We start from the raw sequence: 23,209 nt of genomic DNA, 5'->3' as shown, positions 1-23,209 counted from the left end.
ATCTTTCCATGCTTTTTGGAAATGTGCAAAAAGAAATGGGCACTCTTCCTCTGGCCAAAAATATATCCAGTATCATAACCATTTTTCCTCATCTTGTGTAAGTATACTTCATTTCACCATTGTCAACAAATGAAATTGGTTTCTGCTTTGTTATCACTGCAGTAGCAACTGGGCTACCATGCAAATTCTTCTTTATCTTCATCTTTCTCTTTAGCAAAGTCCTACTAATGCAAGAACTTCATGTTTGTACAGCTAAACTTTCATCAACCACAAAACGTACATTCTTTCACTCTTCAAAAGATACTATGAATGACATATAATGTGGAAACCATGTGTGGGAATGCCACAGTACATGTCACTAGATGTTGCTGGATTCCTAAATCCCATAGCCCTAAAGGATATATGTCACAAGCCGCCGCAGTTCAATGGCATCTGCCAGGACACATTATTCTTACCTAGTGCAAATGAAGGTTAAAACAAGCCAAATCTGCTCACATTTGTCACCCATTTTGATTCATCGTAATTCTTCCCGGGTTTCTGAATCCAGTAATTCCTTGAGTTGACAGGACCAGATTAATTTCTAAAGGGTAGAATCATTTCTGCTTCTAAATTCAATCTCAGAGAATTTTCTGTAGGTGATTTTCTTTTCCAAGACTTTATTTCCCCAGTGATTAGAATCAACAATAGTATTTGATAATGTATCTGAAGCCAGTACCAAATAAACCTCTCCCCAGTTCATTTCATTTTTGTCTGCTAGTGAATCAATAAGCCAGCAAAACTATGATTGAAATCATTGACAACTGAAATCATTTTCACTGATGGAGAAGAAACTAGGTTCCTTCCAGATTGATGATCGCTGATATTGCCAGTCAAGAGATCCTAGGCAGCTATTTCATTATTCCCTCCTAAGTGTATCTTTTTGTGGAAATAAAAAGACCAACAAAGCACTACAGTAGCAAAATTACATATATGTGAGTGCATTTAGATTGAAAAATTCCAGATTTTGTTCTTTCTAATTTTATAGTGCGTTAAAATAACCTGACCTGGTGAGCGGGTATAAAATATCTGTAGTCATACCATGAGCTGACAGAAAATATTCTGGGATAAACAAAATATATATGGATTTTCTAACAAAATAAGAAAAAACAGGAACAAAATCTGGGGATTTTTCTAGTCTTTTTAATCAGTCTGGCTATACAGAGCAATTGTGATACATGGGGAATTCTCATGTGTAAAAGGTATCTACTTCAGTTGGGCTTTTTTTGTTTTGTTTTAATCAGACCTGATCTTTTATTACAACAAAAGATAATAAAAATTATAATGCATGTATACGCATCCAGTACACATAATTTGTTCTGCATAATTCCCGTTATATTTTGTACTGCATTTGTTTGTGAGAAGTATAGTATATTCTTAATTGAAATTCCCTCAAGAAAACTCATTCAAACTTTCTCCTTTTAAAAACACATCAGGGAATCATGATTAACATGATTAATTCTTCATTCACAGCAAAGAAACTGGTCTAATAAGTTTTTTGTAAATGCACATATGTTTATAATGAGCATACAGACATAGCAGTCACAATTAATAGCTTGCTTTTCTCCCTGGTTCTATTCCTCACCCATTGAGAGAGAGAGAGAGAGAGATAGATAGATAGATAGATAGATTGATAGATAGACAGACAGACAGACAGACAGACAGACAGACAGACATACATACATACATACATACATACATACATACATACATGGACTATGGTTGTTTCCAAAGGATCCTCCACATAGGATTCTATCAAAAAGTTGATACTTTCCCAAGCACTAGGCAATGGTTTAGAAAAGATTTTCAGTACGAAGAAAATATGGTGGAGTTGGGGATGGGGAATCATGGCCCGCACTTGAAGAAGTCTGACTGTTATTAGTATTCATACTTCAGTTCCAGAATGTGGGAATTCCAGAATTAAAGAATTCTGAACCAAAGAAGGACTCTTAGTTATGTTTTGAAGGCAGCTCGTAAACCTCATGCACAAAAATATGTATTCCTGACTACCGCCAGATTTTTGTTTCTATATAGCAGAGGGAGATGATAATTTTGTTACTAGGGTTAAAAATACTTGTTACAATGTTAATCATGCTTAATTTCAAAGGTGGACAGCATTTTCAACACAATGACCTAGTGGTAATGCTAACATGGACTTTAGAGGCAGCACTTATTCATAAGGATAAATATGTGTGCATACTAACACCATTCATGTATGGCCATCCTAGCATTCCTTGCTCAGTTTTTTATCTCCTTACTCCTAGTGAGGGGAAAAAACCAGGGGTTTATAAGGAACACAAAGGGAGAGGTGGAGAGCTCTCTCTTTGCTTCCTGCTCAAAGCCCTGATACAAGTTGTTCTTCCTTGCTATATTGGAGAGGGAATTCAAGGGGACTTGAGCACAGTTAATACTTTGGTGTTGTATTGAGCCTCCAGACCATAGGTAATGCAATCTTTTTTTAAAAAATTAATTATTAACTTTATTATATACCATCCAAGGACACACAAGTGGAAATGCAAGAGTTGTATTTGCAGAACTCTTAAGTAGGCAACTGTTAAGTAATCACAGTACAATGATATGCATAAAAGAACTTACGTGTAAATAAAACATAAACAGGATATCACTCATTATCTTTTTATCAAGAAATTAAAATCATCTCTTAAAAATAATTTAACAAAACAAAGTGAGAACAAATAAATAAAACAGGACTATTCTGTCAATGGATAATGCTGTATTCCTCAGACAATTGTGAACATTAATATGGTAGCAATTAATGGTATTGATACTGTGATTAGATTAGGTTACAATACATTAGTTTTCTATTAAACACAAGCTTCTTTCTTGCATGTAATGCAAATGCCTGAATTCACATAAACTAAAGAACATGTGAATTCAGGTAATGCAATCTTGATTGGGTTCAACAGGATCACTAGGAGCATGCAGGTGGTGCCAACTACACTGGGTGGCATCAAAATGACTGTCCCATCCAGAAGGGACACCCTTCTTGGCCTTCCTCTCACTCCAGGTGGCAATAGCAAGTAGTAGAAAAGTCTCCCCCTTCTCTCTTTCCCCCTTCCTTCTCTCACACCAGCAAGCCTAACCCCCCTCACCCATTTTCCTCCTGCATTCCCAGGGCTTGGGCCAGTGTTTCGCCATTTTTCAAACAAATGCCACCAGTAGTGGGTTTCCTGCTATTGGGTTGAGAAAGAGAACTTCTATCTGGGATAGGCACCTCATCTGTCTGCCTGCCTGTCTGCAGTGGTAGCATCTAACCAACTCGTGGCATTGCTGCTCAAGGGAAAAGAAGGCAGCAGACCACTGTTGGCTCCCCAGGATGGTGAGGCAGACTGATTTCCAAAAAGACCAGAGCTTTGTGAGCTCCTGGCAACTAAGTGCTATCTCCCTTCCCTGCACTGGTTGACACCAACTTTAGTGATGCCACTGGTCTGTTTGATCCCTCAAAGCAATGCTTTTGCCATAGACAGCTAACTGGAAATTCTCTGTGGTTAGGGGCACAAGGCTCCCATGAAAACTGAAAGAACCGCAAATAAGAAATTTCAACGTTTTTTTTCTGAGAGAACACCTCTTTATAAATTTCTAGGTCTTCTAGCACAAAGCTATGATCAACTTCTACTAGAAGCTGATTATAGAATTGCATTAGAGGACGTAGAGTTAGTAGAAGTGTTTTCTCTAGAAATATCTATATCCTCCAGTATGACAGGAGAAAATTGACCATAGAGTCACGCTGGAGGAAATAGAAATTCATAAAGATAATATTTTAATTAAATTAGCAATTTGATTGCAGATGCAGAGGGGAATAGCGTATTGTAATTAAAGAGTCCAAGAATGAGAAAATACGGATTTTGTAATAGATATTTCTATGTTCTGACATAAACATATTTTATTGTGCCATAAAAATGTAGTATGACTGCTCATCTGTATATGCTGCTTCACAATAGCTTTTTATAGAAGATAAAAGCTTACTGAAACATTTTGTGAATGTTATAATCTGTTTTCTTTCTTAGTTCTCTCCTCTGTTTGAATATTTGGTTAATGATTTAAATTAAATTTTACCCATTCTGACAGTGCTAAGGAAACCATCATTTACAATATGTTCTAATACCTAAGTAAATTTTTATGCTGAAAAAACACCAAGCTGGATTTTCAATTGACTAGTATTGATTTTTTGTCAGTGCTGAAGCAAATTCATACCTGAAATTTCTACACCCACAGATGTCTTGTGTGTATGCATTTTCCTGAATGGCTAGAAGAGAATTGATTCTACAGATTGATCTTTAAATAATATGCTTGTTGACCATTTTGCTGGTGCAAATTCTTAAAGTGATTTTATATAATAAGTTAATATTTTGAAGCATCATGGTGCTAAGGTATTCTGCAAGCATTCAGTCAGAGCTAATGCAGTTGCTACTGCAATTCTATGTTTCTTACTGAGTCATGCACGAAGGAGACACAGGAAAAATTATACTGTCTGTGTGATTCATGTCTTCCCAAAGCTTTAATGCCTTCATCCCTGTACATATGACAAGTTTTTGACTTGTGAGTGATAGAATTTTGATGTCTAATATAAGATTGTGTGCATTACTTTTTACAGAACTATGATTTCAGGTATGATTCAATGCAATTCTAGGCTGTCTCAGTAGGAGAATAGTGCCTAAATCCTGGGAAGCCAACTGACTCAGCTTTCTGTGTTGTCGAAGGCTTTCCTGGCCGGGATCACAGGGTTGTTGTATGTTTTCCGGGTTGTATGGCCATGGTCTAGGAGTATTCAGCTTTCGTCAGGCCTTGTCTGGAATACTATGTCCAGTTCTGGGCACCACAGTTCAAGAAGGAGATTAAGAAACTGGAAGGTGACCAGAGAAAAGCAATTTAATAAAAGTGGTTCAGGGAGCTGCATATATTTAGTCTGCAGAAAAGAAGGTTTTTAGGATTCATTCAGCACTTTAAGTATTACACCTGCTGCATAATTATCCCTCCCTGATAACTTGATATTGCTTTGCACCTTGGCCTGGATCTTTTGACCCAAATCGGGATCTTAATATTATTGTGTATATTGACTTTTATGACTGTTTTTAATCATGTTGAAGTTTTACTGCTCGGTTTAATGTTTTATCTGATTTGTGCTGTCGTGTCTGGGCATGGCCCCATGTAAGCCGCCCCGAGTCCCTCCGGGGAGATGGGGCGGGATATAAGAATAAAATTATTATTATTATTATTATTAAGGTTAAGATGTGACATGATAACCATGTTTAAGTATTGACAGGATGTCATATGATGGAGCAAGCTTATTTTCCGCTGCTGCAAAGACTGACATGAAACAATGGATTCAAACTACAGGAAATGAAATACCATTTAAACATTATGAATAATGTCCTGACAGTAAGAGCTGTTTGGCAATGGAATATGCTGCTCCGAGTATGGTGGAATCTCGTTCTCTGGAAATTTTTAAGCACAGGCTGGATGGCCATCTATTGGGAGTTCTTTGATTGTGTGTTCCCACTTGACAGGGATCTGGATTGGCTGGCCTTTGTAATCTCTTCCAGTGCTATGATTCTATGGTTGTATGAACAAGAGACTAGAAAGCTGTGACAAAACGTGGGGAAGGAATGAGAAGTTAATGTCTAAAAATTAGTATTCCTAATGATAGAAAACAGTGGCAAGTGGGAAGAGAAAGACATTTGATGCTATGCATAGTGGATTAGTTTGGAACTACAGTAGCTGGCTTGATTTCAGAATTCTGCATGCTTGTACTTTTTATATGCTCTATGGATAGTCACTATTCATTTCTTAGTACAAAGTGCATTTCCATTTACAGCCATTCCTCCACATTTGCAGTTAAGCATTTGCAGATTTGATTATTAGCAAATTACTGTATTTGCCACTGCCTCTATGGTGCCCTATATGCAACCAAAACTATATCTAGGCATTCCTAGGTCTTCTGAAACAATTCTACAAAGTCATGCCAGATTAAATAGAAATGCCCAGATAAGTGTTTGTTCAGGTAAAAATAATAGTTTTTGTGGATTTCATTTTTGTGTTTTCTCCACTTCTGTGTGGACCTTGCACCCCAAACCTGTCATGGCTAGTGCTGACAATGAAGATATGGGTGAAGGATTACTTCTCCCAGCATTCGCGTTGGGCTCATACAGAGCAGCAGCATGCACAGCCAGACAGTGAAGAAGCTACCACTTCAGAACAGGAACAGCAGCAACCCCAAGTGGACAATGAAAAACTTATCACTCCTCTGGGCACAGAGCAAGGGCAAGATCAGGCCTTGAGATGGAAGACCAGGAAGTAAATATTCCAGACAGGCTACAGTTAAGAACAGATAGGATTCAAGTGTGAGATCAAGTCATTTGGCTAAGAAGAGGATCAGCAGGAGAGATCTGCATAAATAGCTGAAGCTTGGAATAGCTAGTTATTGGTAGCAACGTTGGTATTAGGAGCTGCAGCTTGATGGTCTGTGTTCTTGATTCTTGAAAGATGGGCTGTAGCTTGGATTTTGGATCATGAACTATACTTGGAAATGATGTTGGTGAGATATCCTGACTTCAGAATATTGGAGTGGGCTTATGATTTATCCTCTTGCCTCCTACTTGCTTGACTGATTGATGAATGTGTTGACCTAGGATTGCCTCTGGACTACATTTGTGTGCTTGGCTGATTTACAAGATAATCTCTGAGCAGAACTTTGCCATAACCCTTACAAAAGTGGACTACTGTATATGTCTTTGAAAACTATTTCCTTCCAATCCCCTGTACATTGCTCTTGTTCTGGTAACACTATGGTTATGAAGTATTCAGGTTTTGCTTAGTTTAGCAGATAAATATGCAGATTTCCAGTTTTGCAACTAAAATACTCCTTGCAGTTTGTAGAATATTTTTCTAGCTACTTTATAGGTGTCTGTTGTTTAAGTGTTTTAAATAACATAGAAAAAATGTAGGCTTAAAACCACCAATTAAAATAGACCTATTCAGTGCAACATATAAAGTGTTAATTAGCCATTTGGCGGTTGATTCAGTGACTGTAGTGTAGTGATGAATAGCAATTCAGTTTAAGTTCTAGCATGTAATTTGATGATATCAAATTCCAAAAGTCATGCAGTTGCAGTATCAGAGGCAGAATTTAAACTTTTCCTTTTGAAGTTTTTCTGCTGAGACTACCTTGTACTGTTGCAACTGTAAGATTATTACAGTGAACATCACTCATATACAAAATACTGTGTATGAAACAAATATATGAATATGAAAAGACATTGAGAACTGATAGCATTGTCTTCAGTTTTCATTAAGTGTGAATTACTGGCAGCTTTCACAGGCTGCCTTTTTGTCAGTGCACCCATTAAGAAATAGAAGAATAGCTATATTAATATATCATTTACTGATATCGGGTTTCTAATATGCATACTTGTGATTATTAAAGGATACATTTTCAGAATCGTTTACCTAATAACAATATTTTAGATAATATTTTTGCATTAGTATTTTAGCTTTCATTTTAATAATAATACAAAATTAATACATAATTTCATGGCGATGACAATATTTGTAGGCAGAATACACTCAGATATAATGTTGTTTGAACAAAAGAATGGGAGTGTTTCCGAAGTACAGTAATTATCATAATTAAGCCTAAATATGAACATGGACTGGGAAACACTTGTTACTTCTCCTGTCCAGCAGAGACAAAAAGATTAATCATGAATCACTGTGGTACTTGACTATCCCTTTGAAAAGAACAAGGAAACGAAGAAAATAGTGATGAAAGGAGACTCTTCCTACATATGCTAGCCACACTTAGACCAGTGTATCACTTCCAAGCTTCTCCTGCCTAAACCATGCTTGTTTTCTAACTCAGAAGTGGACTTCACTCATACAATCTAAATATTTTTAATTTTCAACTAGAAAAGTGCAAGACTAAGAATTACAGCCTTCTTTTCTCATGGCATGCTTTTGTGCCCTGGTACATAGTTGAGAGATTGCTAAGGCCCCTTCTACACAGATTATCTGCTTTGAACTGGAGTATATGACAGTGTAGACTCAGATAATCCAGTTTAAAGCAGATAATGTGGATTGTCTGCCTTGATATTCTGGATTATGTGGCAGTGGAGAAGGGCCCTCTGATAAATGGTAGTACAATATTGCCTACAACATGAGGGCTGGGACCTTTGGTATGCATAGCACGAGATATAAACCATTATTGAGCTGAAGAGATAGTATTCGAAATTATAATACATCTGTCTTCATAATTTGTAAGGCAATCTCACTAGGGTCCCGTCCCTTCTACACTGCCCTACATCCCAGAATCTGATCCCACATTATCTTCTTATCCCAGGTTATATGGCAGTTGAGACTCTCATAATTCAGTTTAAAGTAGATAACCTGGGATTAGATCCTGGCATATATTAAGGACAGTGTAGAAGGGGCCTGAAAGTTCAAAGTGATATCATTCCAAAAGCAAAATAGCAAAATGAAGTTTTGCTTTTTGGATTTGGGGGCAGGAGGGGCATTTTCAAACCGCAGATGGTTGAATCTATAGATACAGAGTTTGTGAATATGGAAGGTCAACACACTCTCTCTATATATATATATACACACACACACACACACACACATGTAGAGAATGAGAGAGAGAGAGAGAGAGAGAGAGAGAGAGAGAGATCCTCCTTCAAGCTTCCATGCTTCCCCATTTCTTCTTTTATGGAACCATCTTTGATGCTAGTACATCCCATTGTAGTATGTAAACTCCTAGGAGCTTAATAATAAGGCTGTTAAAATTCAAATGTCAGAATTTAAGGCTCCTTCTACACAGCTGAATAAAATCTCACATTATCTGCTTTGACCTGGAATATAAGGCAGTGTGGACTCAGATAACCCAGTTCAAAGCAGATATTGTGGAATTTTCTGCCTTGATATTCTAAGTTATATGGCTTTGTGAAAGGGCCCTTAGCTCTAGTTGTCTCGATGCCTGTTGTCTGTCCTCTTAAATTGACTTTTCCTAGAAAGGAGCCAGATTCCTTTCCTCCACATATTCCTTTGAAAGTTTCATTTATATCTACACAAAGATCCGGACTGCTGTTCATATTTCACAGTTGTGAACACAGTGACCCCATAATGGTAACAAATGCATCTGCTGCGTACATAAAAAAAAAACGCTCCGCAATAATATTCCTCTTTCTGACTAAATCCAACCTTTCTGGCATGTCGATTGAAACGCCGCTTAATTCTTTTGCTATTTTGTTAACGTTTAGCTTTTCAGATGCTGTTCTGAATACCCGATCACTAGGGAGAGAGGTGACAGATGTAGAGAAGCACAAAGGAATGGCACTAGCAAATTTCTATTAACTGGAAGCTACTGAGAAAAGCTATCTTTCTGGATTTTTCATTTATGTAGAAAGAATGACCTTGAATGCAAACAGAACCACTGCCAAATTTCTTTAATATAGTTTAAACTCCTCCATTGCAGATGTAAAGCAATGTCAAAGTATTTTTTGTGTTCTGATTTGGATGTGTAAAGAAAGGAATTACAAAAAAATCTTGCAAAAAATTAAAGTACGTTTAAAAATTGATCCAACATATGGAAAGTTATTTTTAATTTTAATTAAATGATCTACACACTTAACGATATTAAAATTGCCTTAAACTACCAATAATTAAAATACACATTTCCAAGGGAATTGTATGCTTCTGCTGAAACCCTTTACAGTGGAATGTCAGTCATATTAAGAAAAACAATGCATTTGTTTTTATCAACATGACTGATTGGTTTCAGTGGCCCCATCCACACAGCTGAATAAAATCCCACATTTTCTGCTTTGAACTGGAATATATGGTAGTGTGGATTTAGATAACCCAGTTCAGAGCAGATATTGTGGGATTTTCTGCCTTGATATTCTGGGTTATATGGCTGTGTGGAAGGACCATGTGTCCCAAACATTTTCATGGTATCTTACCATGGGGATCAAGTGTTTCTGGCAACAGATTTCATGGAAGAGATCCATGAGACACAAAGTCTACTTGGGCAATAGCTATAGGTGTGTCTACACTATAGAAATAATTCCATAGTGTTGTTGAGCCAAGTGGTATCAAACTGCATTATTTCTACAGTGTAGATGCAGCCTAAGTAATATACTGGAAAACTCTTAATTAAACATCTTATGTTCTTAAATGTTATGATAGCTTCATTTGAAAATTAGAGTAGACCACTTAAAAACTGGTTGTGCAAATAAAAGGAACAATTTTTGTACTTTCAGAGATAAGTCAAACACTTAAGTAGCTAGCAAATATCTCAGCAGCGACTGATATTGACCTAATATATGATTTCCGTAAGTCTTAACATTGAAACAGTAAGGCAGCAGAGACTGCTAGGTCTTCCTAATTTTACCTGGGAAGAGACTTCCAGCTTGATGTTAACTATGAGGTTAATATCATATGTACAGGCTTGTAGTTTTTCGGTATAATCTTGTACCTTACCTTTCTCTATGAAGTAGGGTATGTCTGTACTGCAGAATCAGTACAGATTGACACCACTTTAAGCGCTGTGACTTGATGCTGTGGAATTATGGGATTTGTAGTTTGGTGGCTAAAGAGTTTGTAAAACTAAACTCCCCGGATTCCATAGTACTGAGCCAAGTCAGTTTATAGGGGTCTCTAGGTTAAGGTTTTCCCCTGACGTTAAGACCGACTCTGGGGGTTGGTGCTCATCTCCATTTCTAAGCCAAAGAGCTGGCGTTGTCCGTAGACACCTCCAAGGTCATGTGGCCAGCATGACTGCATGGAGCGCCGTTACCTTCCCGCCGGAGCGGTACCTATTGATCTACTCACATTTGCATGTTTTCGAACTGCTAGGTTGGCAGGAGCTGGGGCTAACAGCGGGCGCTCATTCTGCTCCCGGGATTTGAACCTGGGACCTTTCAGTCTGCAAGTTCAGCAACTCAGCGCTTTAACACACTGCGTCACCACCAGGGACCCCTTAGACCTAGTGGTCTCTAATTTGCATTAATACTGTATATCAGGTATGGGCAAACTTCACCTCTCTGGGTGTTTTGGACTTCAACTCCCACAATTCCTAACAGCCTACAGGCTGCTAGGAATTGTGGGAGCTGAAGTCCAAAACACTTGGAGGGATGAAGTTTGTCTAAGCCTGGTGTAGATGCATAGACATATAGGTATCTACCACCCAAGTAGAAGCCATGGTTTATGGATCTCCTCCATGAACATCTGTTGCCAGAAAATGCTTGATCCCCACTGTGAGTTCAAGCACTGTCAAACTGGAGAACAAGCCCTATGAGGAGCGGCTTAAGGAGCTGGGCATGTTTAACCTGCAGAAGGGAAGGCAGAGAGGAGACATGATGAAGACCATGTATCAATATGTGAGGGGAAGTCAAAGGGAGGAGGGAGCAAGCTTGCTTTCTGCTGCCCTGGAGACTAGGGTGCAGAACAACAGCTTCAAACTACAGGAAAGGAGATTCCATCTGAACATCAGGAAGAGCTTCCTCACTGTGAGGGCTGTTCGGCAGTGAAACTCTCTGCCCTGGACTGTGCTGGAGGCTCCTTCTTTGAAAGCTTTTAAGCAGAGGCTAGGTGGCCATCTGTCAGGGGTGCTTTGAATGAGATTTTCCTGCTTCTTGCAGGGGGTTGTACTGGATTACCCGTGAGGTCTCTTCCAACTCTACGATTATATGATTCTATTTCACCATCTAGCTTTTTCATCATGCAGTTATATTATATTTTGCCAGTGCTTGACCAATTCTCCAGCCTGCAGTAGTTGCCTTGTAAAATTACAACTCCTCTGATTTCATGTGTCCAATTCTGGGCACCACAGTTGAAGGGAGATGTTGACAAGCTGGAAAGTGTCCAGAGGAGGGCAACTATAATGATCAAGGGTATGGAAAACAAGCCCTGTGAGGAGCGGCTTAAAGAACGGCATGTTTAGCCTGCAGAAGAGAAGGCTGAGAGGAGACATGATGATGGCCATGTATAAATATGTGAGGGAAGTCATAGGGAGGAGGAAGCAAGCTTGTTTTCTGCTGCCCTGGAGACTAGGGTGCAGAACAACAGCTTCAAACTACAAGAAAGGAGATTCCACCTGAACATGAGGAAAAACGTCCTCACTGTGAGAGCTGTGAAGCAGTGGAACTCTATCCCCCAGACTGTCTCCGTTTTTGAAGGCTTTTAAACAGAGGCTGGATGGCTCTCTGTCAGAGATGCTTTGAATGCGGTTTTCCTGCTTCTTGGCAGGGGGTTGGACTGGATGGCCCACGAGGTCTCTTCCAACTCTAGGATTCTATGATGCATTCTCCAGTGTCTGGGCGAAGGGGTCCTTTCTCCGAAGGACCTGGGGACAGGGCAAGACCCCAAAAGGCCTCTCCTCGGATCGGAAGCGCCCAGTGGTCCTGGGGTTTTGCCTGCGGGCGGAGAGTGTAGGTGGGGAGGGGAGGGGGCGTGGCCTGTGCGGTGACGTTGTGTTTGCAGCAAGGCGCGGGGCGCGTGCGGGGCGAAGGAGACGCTGCAGGAGGGACGAGGCTGCAGAAGGGAGCCGGGGATCCGCCGAGGCGAAGGGATCCGCAGTCGGCGTCAGGATGTAGGCGCCCGGCGGGGAGGGGGGCGCTGGCCGGCGGCAGAGGAGCAGGAGGGGGAAGAAGGGGACGAGGAGGAGGAGCAGGAGGGGCTCACCATGAAGAAGCACTCGGCCAGGGTCGCCCCGCTCAGCGCCTGCAACAGCCCCGTGCTCACCCTCACCAAAGTGGAAGGTAAGGCGCGGAGAGCATCCCGGGCCTCTTTCTCGGGGAGGCAGCTCTACTCTGTCTCCAAGTGATGGAAGAAGGCGGCCAGCTCCCATCATCTACTCTGGAGAATGAGTGCAGTTTGGCCCCACTTTGAGCTGTCGTGGCTCTATGCCAGGCATGGGCAAACTCCCGCCCTCCAGGTGTTTTGGACTCCAGCTCCCACAATTCCTAACAGCCGGTAGGCTGTTAGGAATTGTGGGAGCTGGAGTCCAAAACACCTGGAGAGCCGGAGTTTACCCATGCCTGCTCTATGTCAGCGCTGACCAGCTGTAGAATGAAGGCACCTGGACCCCACTTTCATTGCTCTGTGCTGTAGAGACCCGGGAGTTGTAGTTTTGTAAGACCTCTCTGCCAGAGAGTGCTGGTGCTTCATCAAACTCACTCTCATGATTCCATAGCATTGAGCCAAGAGGGCTCAAACCGCATTGGCTTGCAGGGTTGTTGTATGTCTTTCGAGCTGTGTGGCCATGTTCCAGAAGTATTCTCTCCAGACGTTTCGCCCACATCTATGGCAGGCATCCTCAGAGGTTGTGAGGTCTGTTGGAAACTAGTCAAGGGAGGCTTACATATCTGTGAAAGGTTCAGGGTGGGAGAAAGGACTCTTGTCTGTTGTAGGCATGTTTGCATGCTGCAGTTAATCACCTTGATTAGCATTGAAAAGCTTCAAAGCCTGGCTGATTCCTGCCTGGGGGAATCCTTTGTTGGGAGGTGTTAGCTGGCCCTGATTGTTTCATGCCTGGAATTCCCGTTTTCAGAGTGTTGTTGTTTGTTTACTGGCCTGAGTTTAGAGATTTTAAAATACTGGTCGCCATATTTTGTTCATTCTCATGGTTTCTTCCTTTCTGTTGAAATTGTCCAGCCAGCCCTTGAAGCTACAAGGCTCTTCAATGCTAATCAAGGTGATTAATTGCAGCATTCACACTTGTCTCCAACAGACAAGAGTTCTTTCTCCCACCCTGGATTTTCCACAGATGCCTGGTTTTCGACAGACCTCACAACCTCTGAGGATGCCTGCCATAGATGTGGGTGAAACATCTGGAGAGAATGCTTCTGGAACATGACCATACAGCCCAGAAAACTCACAGCAACCCAGTGAGTCTGGCCATGAAAGCCTTCGACAACACATCAAACTGCATTGCTTCAGCAGTGTAGATGCGCCCGCAGCCGCCGGTTTCTTGTTTTCTCCTCTTGTTTGCTGTTTTTCTGTCCTTTGCTGCAGTCTCGCCCTCCTTCCTGATGGAGACAAGCAGGAGCGATGAGGCCACGCTTGACTTGAGTCCCAGGAAAGGGATCTTCCGCCAATGCGGATTTCCCTGCCCGGGAGGAGATGTTTTGCAGGATGCCACCTCCCTCCCTCCCTCCAGATGGGGCCAGGAAGGAATCCCTCACTTTCTGCCTCACAAACAAGTTTGTTTTGAAGACCACACTATTTCCCAGAGCCTTGGGGTGATGGGGAAAAGGAGGTGGTGCTGCTTTGGTGCTGAAGTCCACCTGCCTCTGTGGGAGGTGTTTTGCCGGCTACTCTTTTGGTGGGATTCTGCCTCCTTTTGTGCCTTACACAGCTAGGGTGGTCCTATGGCAGGGTCCTCAAACTTTTTAAGAAGAGGGCCAGTTCACAGTCCCTCAGGGTGGACTTAAATTTGAAAAGAAACACGAATTAATTCCTATATCTTATGTGTAGTGCAAAAAAAAAAAAAAAACCACGAGAAGAATACAGTATTTGAAATTAAGAACAATTTTCACCAACATAAATTTTATCAGTATTTCAGGGTTGTTGTGTGTTTTCAGGGCAGTATGGCCATGTTTGAGAAGTATTGTCTCTTGATGTTTCACCCACTTTTATGGCAGGAATCCTCAGAGGTTGTGAGGTCTATTGGGAAAACTATGCAAGGAAGGTTTATATATCTGTGGAAGGTCCAGAGTGGGAGAAGGAACTTTTGTCTGTTGGAGGCCAGTGTGAATGTTTTAATTAATCACCTCGATTAGCATTAATGGCTTTGCCAGCTTCATGTCATGGCTTCTTCCTGCCTGGGGGAATCCTTTGTTCGGAGGTGTTACCAGTATTTCAATAGGAGGTGTGGACCTTCTTTTAAGTTAAGTCAACTTAATTAGGTTTATTGTTATCCTGTGCTTTCCAGTCCTCTCAGATTTAGGTCAGTAAATGACCTTGGAAGGCTGCATCTGGCCCACACATCTCAGTTTGTGGACCCTGTCCCATGGCTTGCAAGCTGTGTATTGTTCTGTGCTCTGGAGAAGAGACTTCAGGAGTGTTTGGTATCAAAGATAATCAAACTTTCTAGAAGGCTTGTGGAGGTGATACCTCACTTTAAAATGTCCCTTGACCCAACCTCAGAACAAGTGTTGATAGAATAATACAATCCTAGAATTGGAACCTCGTAGGCCATCCAGTCCAACCCCCTGCCAAGAAGAAGAAAAATCACATTCAAAGCACCCCTGACAGATGACCATCCAGCTCATGTTTAAAAGCCTCCAAAGAAGGAGCCTCCACCACATTCCAGGGCAGAGAGTTCCACTGCTGAACAGCTCCCACAGTGAAGAAGTTCTTCCTCAAGTTCAGGTGAAATTTCCTTTCCTGTAGTTTGAAGCATTGTTCCACATCCTACTCTCCAGGGCAGCAGAAAACCAGTTTGCTCTCTGTTCCTTATGACTTCCCCTTACATATTGATAAATGGCCCTCATCATGTCTCCTCTCAGCCTCCTCTTCTACAGGCTGGACAATTTCAACAGAAAGGAGAAAACCATGAAATTGAACAAAATCTGACTACCAGTATTAAAAAAACTCCAAAATCAGGACAGTAAATAAAGTACAACACTCTCAAAACGGGAATTCCAGGTATGAAACAATCAGGGCCAGCTAAACATCCCAACAAAGGATTCCCCCAGGCAGGAATCAGCCAGGCTTTGAAGCTGCAAAGTTTTTCAATGCTAATCAAGATGATTAATTGCAGCATTCACACTTGCCTCCAACAGACAAGAGTCCTTTCTCCCACCCTGGACCTTCCACAGATATATAAACCTCCCTTGCTTAGTTTCCAATATACCTCACAACCTCTGAGGGTGCTGCCATAGCTGTGGGCAAAACATCAGGAGGGAATGCTTCTGGAACATACAGCCTGGAATATTCACAGTAATCCAATGCAGTCTGAGCCCACTTGGCTCAATGCTATGGAATCATGAATGTGAGTTTGATGGCAGAGAGGTTTTACAAAACTACAACTCCCGGGTCCCTATAGCACAGAGCAATGAAAGTGGGCTCCAAGTGAATTAATTCTACAGCTGGGGGTCAGAGCTTGTCCTGGGATTTCGTCACATAGAGCAGGCAGCCATGTATAAATATGTGTGGCCCTCGATGAAAATGAGTTTGATACCCCTAGTCTACACTGTAGAATGAATGTTGTTTGACACTACTTGAACTGCCATAGTTTGATGCTATGGAATTCTGGAAGTTGGTGTTTAACAAGGTCCTTAGCTTTCTCTGCCAAAGAGAGTACTGGTGCCTCACTAAACTGCAAATCCCATCATTCCATCACCTTGAACCATGACAGTTCAAGTGGTGTTGAACTGCATTCATTCTACAGTGTAGTTATTGCTGCCTGAACCAAGTTTTCAGAAGCCAGATAGCTCATAACCCATCGATCTATGTTGCTGTGGGAGCTTTGCTGCAATTCAGTTGGACCGCCGTCCTGGTCTTTTACAGGGATGCTCTCTTGAGTTGAGGCAACAACATGGTTAACTGAAGTTAGCTGTTCTCAAAGACTGCGAGTATTCCTGGGGAGGAGGTAGTGGCGCATAGAAAAATAAGGAACCCTGGAGTGATTCTGGGGGAGGTTTGCATGGTGTGCTGCTTTGCTCAGGAGAACAGGTTGCTGGTACATTTCTGGCAGAAGGAAGCTGAATGTGCCATGATGACTGTTAATGAGACAAAAGGCAAGATGGACAGGGAAATGGTTGGATGGTTGGATATCTGTGTGGAGATGTGGAGAAGCTGAGGAAAGAGGAAAATAAAAATTGGAAGTCATTCACAACTATGTTTTGAAGCGATGATCATGCTGTTGGAAAGATAGATTTACAGAGATCAGAGGTGGAAGCACTGCAAGGAGAGAGAATGGAAGAAATAAAGATAAGTATGTTATGGGCAAGAGAAGAAAGAAGGCAAGAAAGGGTTTTAGAAATGCAGCTCAATTCTGTGTAGATTTGATCAGAGGTAACTTAATCGGATGCACTGAAACGTTCCACTAAGGAAGACTACATGGAACTGTGGCTTAGATTGGAGCAGCAATCTTGTGCCTTCCTGTCTCAGTGATCTAGGAGGTACAGATCTTTTGGACTACATCTCCCATCATCCAGCCAATTGCCCATGCTGATTGGGCTGCTAGATGAAGTCTATTATCCCTTTTTAAAAATGGAGACCTTGACATTATTGTGTCCACCCAAAATGTCTTTCCTCTTTTTTCTTGAACATATCTGAAGAATGTGTGTTGTGTCCTTTCTAGTCAAATTATTTGTTAGTGAACTGCTTCATCTGTAATAGGAATAATGGAGTTAAAAGGGAGGATAAGCTTTGTTGAAAACAGGTTTTTTTTAAAAAAATGGGGGAAGATAAGCATGGAGAATTTATGAAGCAGTAAAACAGGTTTTAGAAAGGGTTTTTAAAATGTAAAATAGAGAAAAATAAAAGCTAGGGATATATGAAAGATAAGTTTTGAGATAATAAAGCCAAGAATCGGCTGAGATCAATGGAGAAATATGTACCAACCCTTTGGTATTCCCTTATCAGTCAAGAGCATTTTTGAATTTGTGCACATTTTATATTTTTTATTGTTTTGAAGATGTCACATTTGATTTGTAGTGATATCCAGTTAAATCAGGGGTGGGCAAAATGAGGCTAGAACTTTCTGGTACATCACAGGGCCTGGATCTTCGGTAAATCTGTGTAACAAAACTTGAGAAATTTTCTGTTTGAAAGTGTTAATCCTGTTTAATTGTGTGGTACTTACTTTGAAAGTAGTTGTTATATTCCAGAAACTTTGTTTTTGTGGCTTCCACAAACTATTGGTTGAGACTTGATGAGATATTCATTGAAAAACTATAGCAAAATATGCTGCAGGATGTCCCACAAAAACAAAGTTTTTTTCACTTCAATTAACTTTTCCCATATTTTCATGATAGAACCAATTTGGAAATGCCATTTATAACTCAGGAACAAAAATTGTTACAAAGTGTAATCACAGAGGTAAAACCTACATGACATATATATACAGACACAGTATATCATTCTAGCAGGATAGGAAACATAACATTTGTGCACACTTGATGTACTTTTTGTACCACTTGCAGAGCCTTGGTTTAATTGAGCAGTTGTCTGACAATCACATGCTCTGTTTTATTTTTCCTTGTACTTACTTGCCAAATTTGTATTTGCTATACATAGAGTAATTAGTACGCCTTGACAAGGGTACAGTATTTTAATGCTATTCTGTCTTAAGTGGGTACTTCCAGCTTTGACACTCTTGTCAAGTATTAGTTTTCAAACCTTTCTACCTTAGTGGAAAATTATCACAGATTTTAGAATTGTAGGGACAATCCAACATACTTGGAGTCAACAAGGTTGGGAGCAACTGTGTTAAAATACACCAGTACTCTTCTGAGGTAGTTACACATTGCAAGGAAAATTACTTATGAAAGGCAGATTGTCTCTCTAGATAATTTTGCCTATCATTTCTTATTATAAAATTGGTAATGCATTGCTTTACATTGCAATAATAAACACCACTGAATGTGAGTACTAGAGTGGGTATCATGTGACCCTTCAGATATTGTTGCACTGTAGTTTCAGACATTTTTACACTTGGCTGTGCTGGCTAGTACTGATGGGAGTTTCCATCTACAAAGTGCCATGGCTGCCACCTTTATGGTGTAGGCAGTATACATATGTCTAAGTCACTGACAAAAAGTATGCAATATGTTTTCTGATAGGTGGATAAAATAGAAAATAGAAAATAACTAAATAAAATAGAAAAACTTGTAAAATAGAGGTGGGGAATCTTTAGTTCCCAAAATTGTGGAATGCTGTAAATTATCTGGAAGCCAACAGTGGTAGAGGTTGACGTCACTGGCTGAGTCACACATCGCCTACCACTGTTAGATTATTGTCAAGCTGATGTTTCCATTCCAAAGGCATATAGATTGTATTTTTCCTTGCCAGGGATTTCTTTACATGATCATGGCTCTTGTTTACCATCAAGTCCAGTTGGATTTATGGTGAGAGGAGTCCAGGTTCCCCAGTCATCTATTATTCTCCTCAAGTCTTGCAAATGCAGGCCTGTGGTTTTCTTAATTGCATCCATCCATCCATAATGCAGTCTTCTTCTTTTACTACTCTTCCACTTTGCATTATTAGAGCTATATCACTCTCATGATATATCCAAAGTGTGACATCCTCAGTTTAGTCATCTTGGCATCTAGTGAGAGTTCGGAGTTAATTTGCTCTATGAGCCATTCATTTATCTGTCTGTGATATACCATATAACTAGCACCACATTTCAAAGCAAAGAAGAAAGGATGTGGGGAAAGGGAATGGGACAGCATAAAATTTCTTCAGATGCAGTCTGGACTAGAGTGATATTAAAGCCTTACATTACTAAGCATACTTGTAAGAGTAGGATAGAATGTAGTAGGATCCAAAAAGATGGTAATCATGTCCATTGTGCTAAATATTCCAAGGTCTGGTTGAGGATATTCAGGTTTTCGAAGATTTTCATTGTTTAGTTGGTGTTGATGTGTGAAAGTAATAAATGAGTTGATGTTTCTCATTGCTTGGTTCACAGTACAGCTTTCACACTCATACATAGAGATCAGAAATGCTATCTCTTGGATTATTCTGACTTTGGTATTTAATAATAATTTATTTTTATAAAATACTTTATTGTTGTTTTGTTAGAAATATTTTTAAATCTCACTTTCCTTGATTCTTATTGAGGAAGCTTGTAGAAAATAAAACTTTCAAAATACTCAACAAAAATAAATGTGATTTTAAGATACTTTTTAGTTCATGATTCAGGAATTGCAATCAGTGGCCAATATTTCATATATAAAGAAATCCTAATTTTAATTATAGAAATTCACTGAGCAGCCATTTTTTTGTAGTCCTTACTCTGTATCACTGTAGCCCAGTGGTTCTCAACCTGTGGGTCCCCAGGTGTTTTGGCCTACAACTCCCAGAAATCCCAGCCAGCTTGGCAGCTGTTAAGATTTTTGGGAATTGAAGGCCAAAACATCTAGAGACCCACAGGTTGAGAACCACTGCTATAGCCCATGATAATTCAAATTAAGCACTTCTTTTGTTTGTGTGATCACTTGTTAAGGGTTAAAGGAGTCTTTGTCAAATGTAAAAGATCTTCAGAAGGTGTACAGTTTTGTTCCATTTACCTTCATAGTGAATCTGGGTTGTTTGTTTGGTAGATGTGAACTGCTATTAATGAAATTTCCCTAATCAAAAAAAATGCTTCCCACCTAGTCATAGGAACTAGGTCAGCATTAACTCAGAACCTACCTAGTTTGTGAGATTGGCTGCTTCTTCCCAATGTGGACTGCCTTTAGAAAGGCTGCTGATGGAGAAAGAACAAGGAAAAAGGAAAGCATGGAAGTGTGGAGCTTGCTCTTAGGTATGTCTTTGCTGAGGCAGAGGCTGAAGGTAAAAGGCAATGGGTGCCCCTCTGCTAAGGAGAAACTTCTGCTTGTGAATAAGGAACAATTCCCTTCCAGCCACTGTGCACAAATATGCCAAAATCTGCTCCAGAGAGTTCTCCTGTAGCCCATGGCACATTTGGATGTACCCCAGGGTAAACTCCCCCTTATTTGCTGAGGTTTTTGGTTTTACTTTTAGATTTGAAAGTTGGATTTTGAATAGATATTTGTTGTTATAGAAATGCCTGATTACAGCTATTTACTTTAGAAATTTGTTTAATACCAAGATTAAAGAGGAATAATAGATATGCATTGTTACCAGTGGATCTGTAATAATTAAGAATCTGTTTAATCAGTATTAGCCTCTTATTTTTTTAATTGTTTTTATTGAAGATTTTCTTTACAAACAAACAACCAGTAAACTGGGGGAAAAGTGGGTAGGGTAGAAGGGAAGGAGAAAGGATTTGGGTAGGGTACTGTGGGGTAAAGTGGGTTTAGGAAAGAGATGGGGGGGGCAGGTAGGGAAGGGGTACAGCAATTGGGTAAAACAATAGGGAAGGGAGGGTAAAGTTGACTTCCGGTTTTATTCTTTATTATTTGAGGACTACTTGAAGAAAGCAAAATAAAGAAGTTAGAAATATATCAAGAATTATGAAGAATAGCCTCTTATTTTAAAAAGCAAATTTTCCATACTGGGAAGGCTGCTGGCAAAATGAGCTTTGTTTCACCCTCCGTCTTTATGTTCAATATACTACTGGCTATCCTGAAAGTTTCACATTTTCAGGTTTGGTTTGTTTTCTTTTTCAAGAAAAAATTGGCAGCTCTTTTGACAACGTAAACTGAGACTGCTGATTTTGTAAACAGAATGTCGAGTCTGGAGGCAATGAAAAGAGTACGCTCCAAATCAGCACAGTGTCTTGTGACAATATCTAAGCACAGGTTTCTCTGAGGTAACAATGTATTAATCTCATTACACCTTTAAAAACAAACATAAAAGACATTGTTTTTGGAGAGGAACGTTTTAGAACAGAGAGTTGGGATGTGTGAGGATTCCCAAGGTGTGCAAGTTGCATGTTTAATGGTTTTTATTTTATCTATTGATTGCTAATTCCATCATTCTGTACCACTTGGAAATAGAAACAATCCAGATATGATCTTCAGTGGGAAATCTGTGCACTTGGAAAATGTATCTGATGATATGTGTACTTTTTTCATGTCAGGAGAGACTTGAGAGACTGTAAGTCGCTTCTGGTGTGAGATAATTGGCTATCTGCAAGGACATTGCCCAGGGGATGCCCTGATGTTTTTTGATGTTTTTACCATCCTTGTGGGAGGCTTGCTCATGTCCCCGGATGAAGGTGGAGCTGATAGAGGGAGCTCACCCCGCTCGCCCCGGGTTGGATTCTAACCAACAACCTTGTGTCATCAGTCCTGCTGATGACCCTGCTGACACAAGGGTTTAACCCGCTGTGCCATCGGGGGCTCTTATATATGTGTACTGATAATCAACTCAATAAAATGCAGAAAAAATACATCTATAAAACACATTAGAGAGATTTCCAGAAGCTAATGAAGAATAATCAAAAGTACAATATTCTTAGAACAGCATTCATCTAGCTTCCAGTGAGAAAGTTCAGCAAAGGGAGGTGGCCAGCCTCCTGAGGACTAATTTTTTTGTAAGGTCAAACAGGTTTAACAGTTACCTGGTTTTTCTGATGAAGTGCTGAATCAGTTGATGGAGCCTGTAATACCATTAAAGTGGTGTCTCTGACTAATACAGTTCAGCCTCTAGCTCTCTGCAGCAGATGTATTGCCTTGAGAGTAGACAGCAGACATGGTACTAAACCCAGATAGAGACGATAATATTTTTCTCCCTTGTTTGTCACTGTGCACTCCTTCCAAGCTAGGTGCACCCCATAGCAGGTGTCTATAGACAGGCATGTATCTGGGGAGGGGGGGGGGTTGAGGGGCTTTAGTCCCCCCCCCCCCCAAATTTTCAGGGTGGTCTGCAAGAAGGCCTTACATTTATTATTTAAATTGTTATGTTTATTCATATCATGATCTGATAACCATGCTCAATATATCCCATATGCATGGGGGTATTGGGATAACGATACAAAAGGTTTGCTAGGGTAGATCCTCTCTCACTCAGATTCAGCCCCCCCCCCCCCCCCCCCGAATCAAAATCCTGGTTACGGCCCTCCCTAGAGGTGAAAAACTGGCTCCCAGGCCTGCCAGAGTTGCCTGTCCTGATACTAGAATCTGGCGGTTATGTGCCCTTTTTTGACATTGCTGGCATGTTGCACTATGCAAGAAAAAAATAACTGTTTTTGTCCCATTAAGCAGTGGGCACTGCCATACATCCATGTGCATGCAGATAAAATTGGATTACATGCAATATATGGTTTATCTCCTTTTTGAGAATTCCTGTATCACCTTCAAAGCTTTATTGCTTCCCCCTTATAGATGCTTTTCTTAATTGAAATACAGCATTCATTTTGTATAACTCTATCCTAAACTTATCTGAAGATAGGCCAGGCTGTGGCGCAGGCTGGAAAGCAAGCCAGCTGCAACAAATCACTCTGACCAAGAGGTCATGAGTTCGAGGCCAGCCCGTGCCTGTGTCTTGTCTCTGTCTCTGTTCTATGTTATGGCATTGA

The 23,209-nt window shown here is 40.5% G+C and overlaps 1 protein-coding gene across 2 annotated transcripts in view; it reads left to right on the top strand.

Annotated features, from left to right (window-relative positions):
• The window catches only part of slc35f3 (solute carrier family 35 member F3), a 146,659-nt gene that overhangs the window by 71,282 nt on the left and 52,168 nt on the right, over positions 1-23,209 (top strand). Inside the window, exon 1 of one of the 2 annotated variants that reach the window (XM_016999219.2) lies at positions 12,495-12,806. The exons of the other annotated variant lie outside the window; for it this stretch is intronic. Coding sequence (XP_016854708.1) covers positions 12,731-12,806 — 76 coding nt within the window. The 5' untranslated portion in view covers positions 12,495-12,730. Of the gene's footprint in view, positions 1-12,494; positions 12,807-23,209 lie in introns of those variants that run through there. 2 annotated transcript variants of the gene reach the window in all.

This window comes from Anolis carolinensis, chromosome 1, assembly GCF_035594765.1.
Source record: "Anolis carolinensis isolate JA03-04 chromosome 1, rAnoCar3.1.pri, whole genome shotgun sequence".
In the NCBI taxonomy this organism is placed as follows: Eukaryota; Metazoa; Chordata; class Lepidosauria; order Squamata; family Dactyloidae; genus Anolis; species Anolis carolinensis.
Note: the sequence above shows the minus strand (reverse complement) of the source record. Positions and strands in the feature narration are given on the sequence as shown.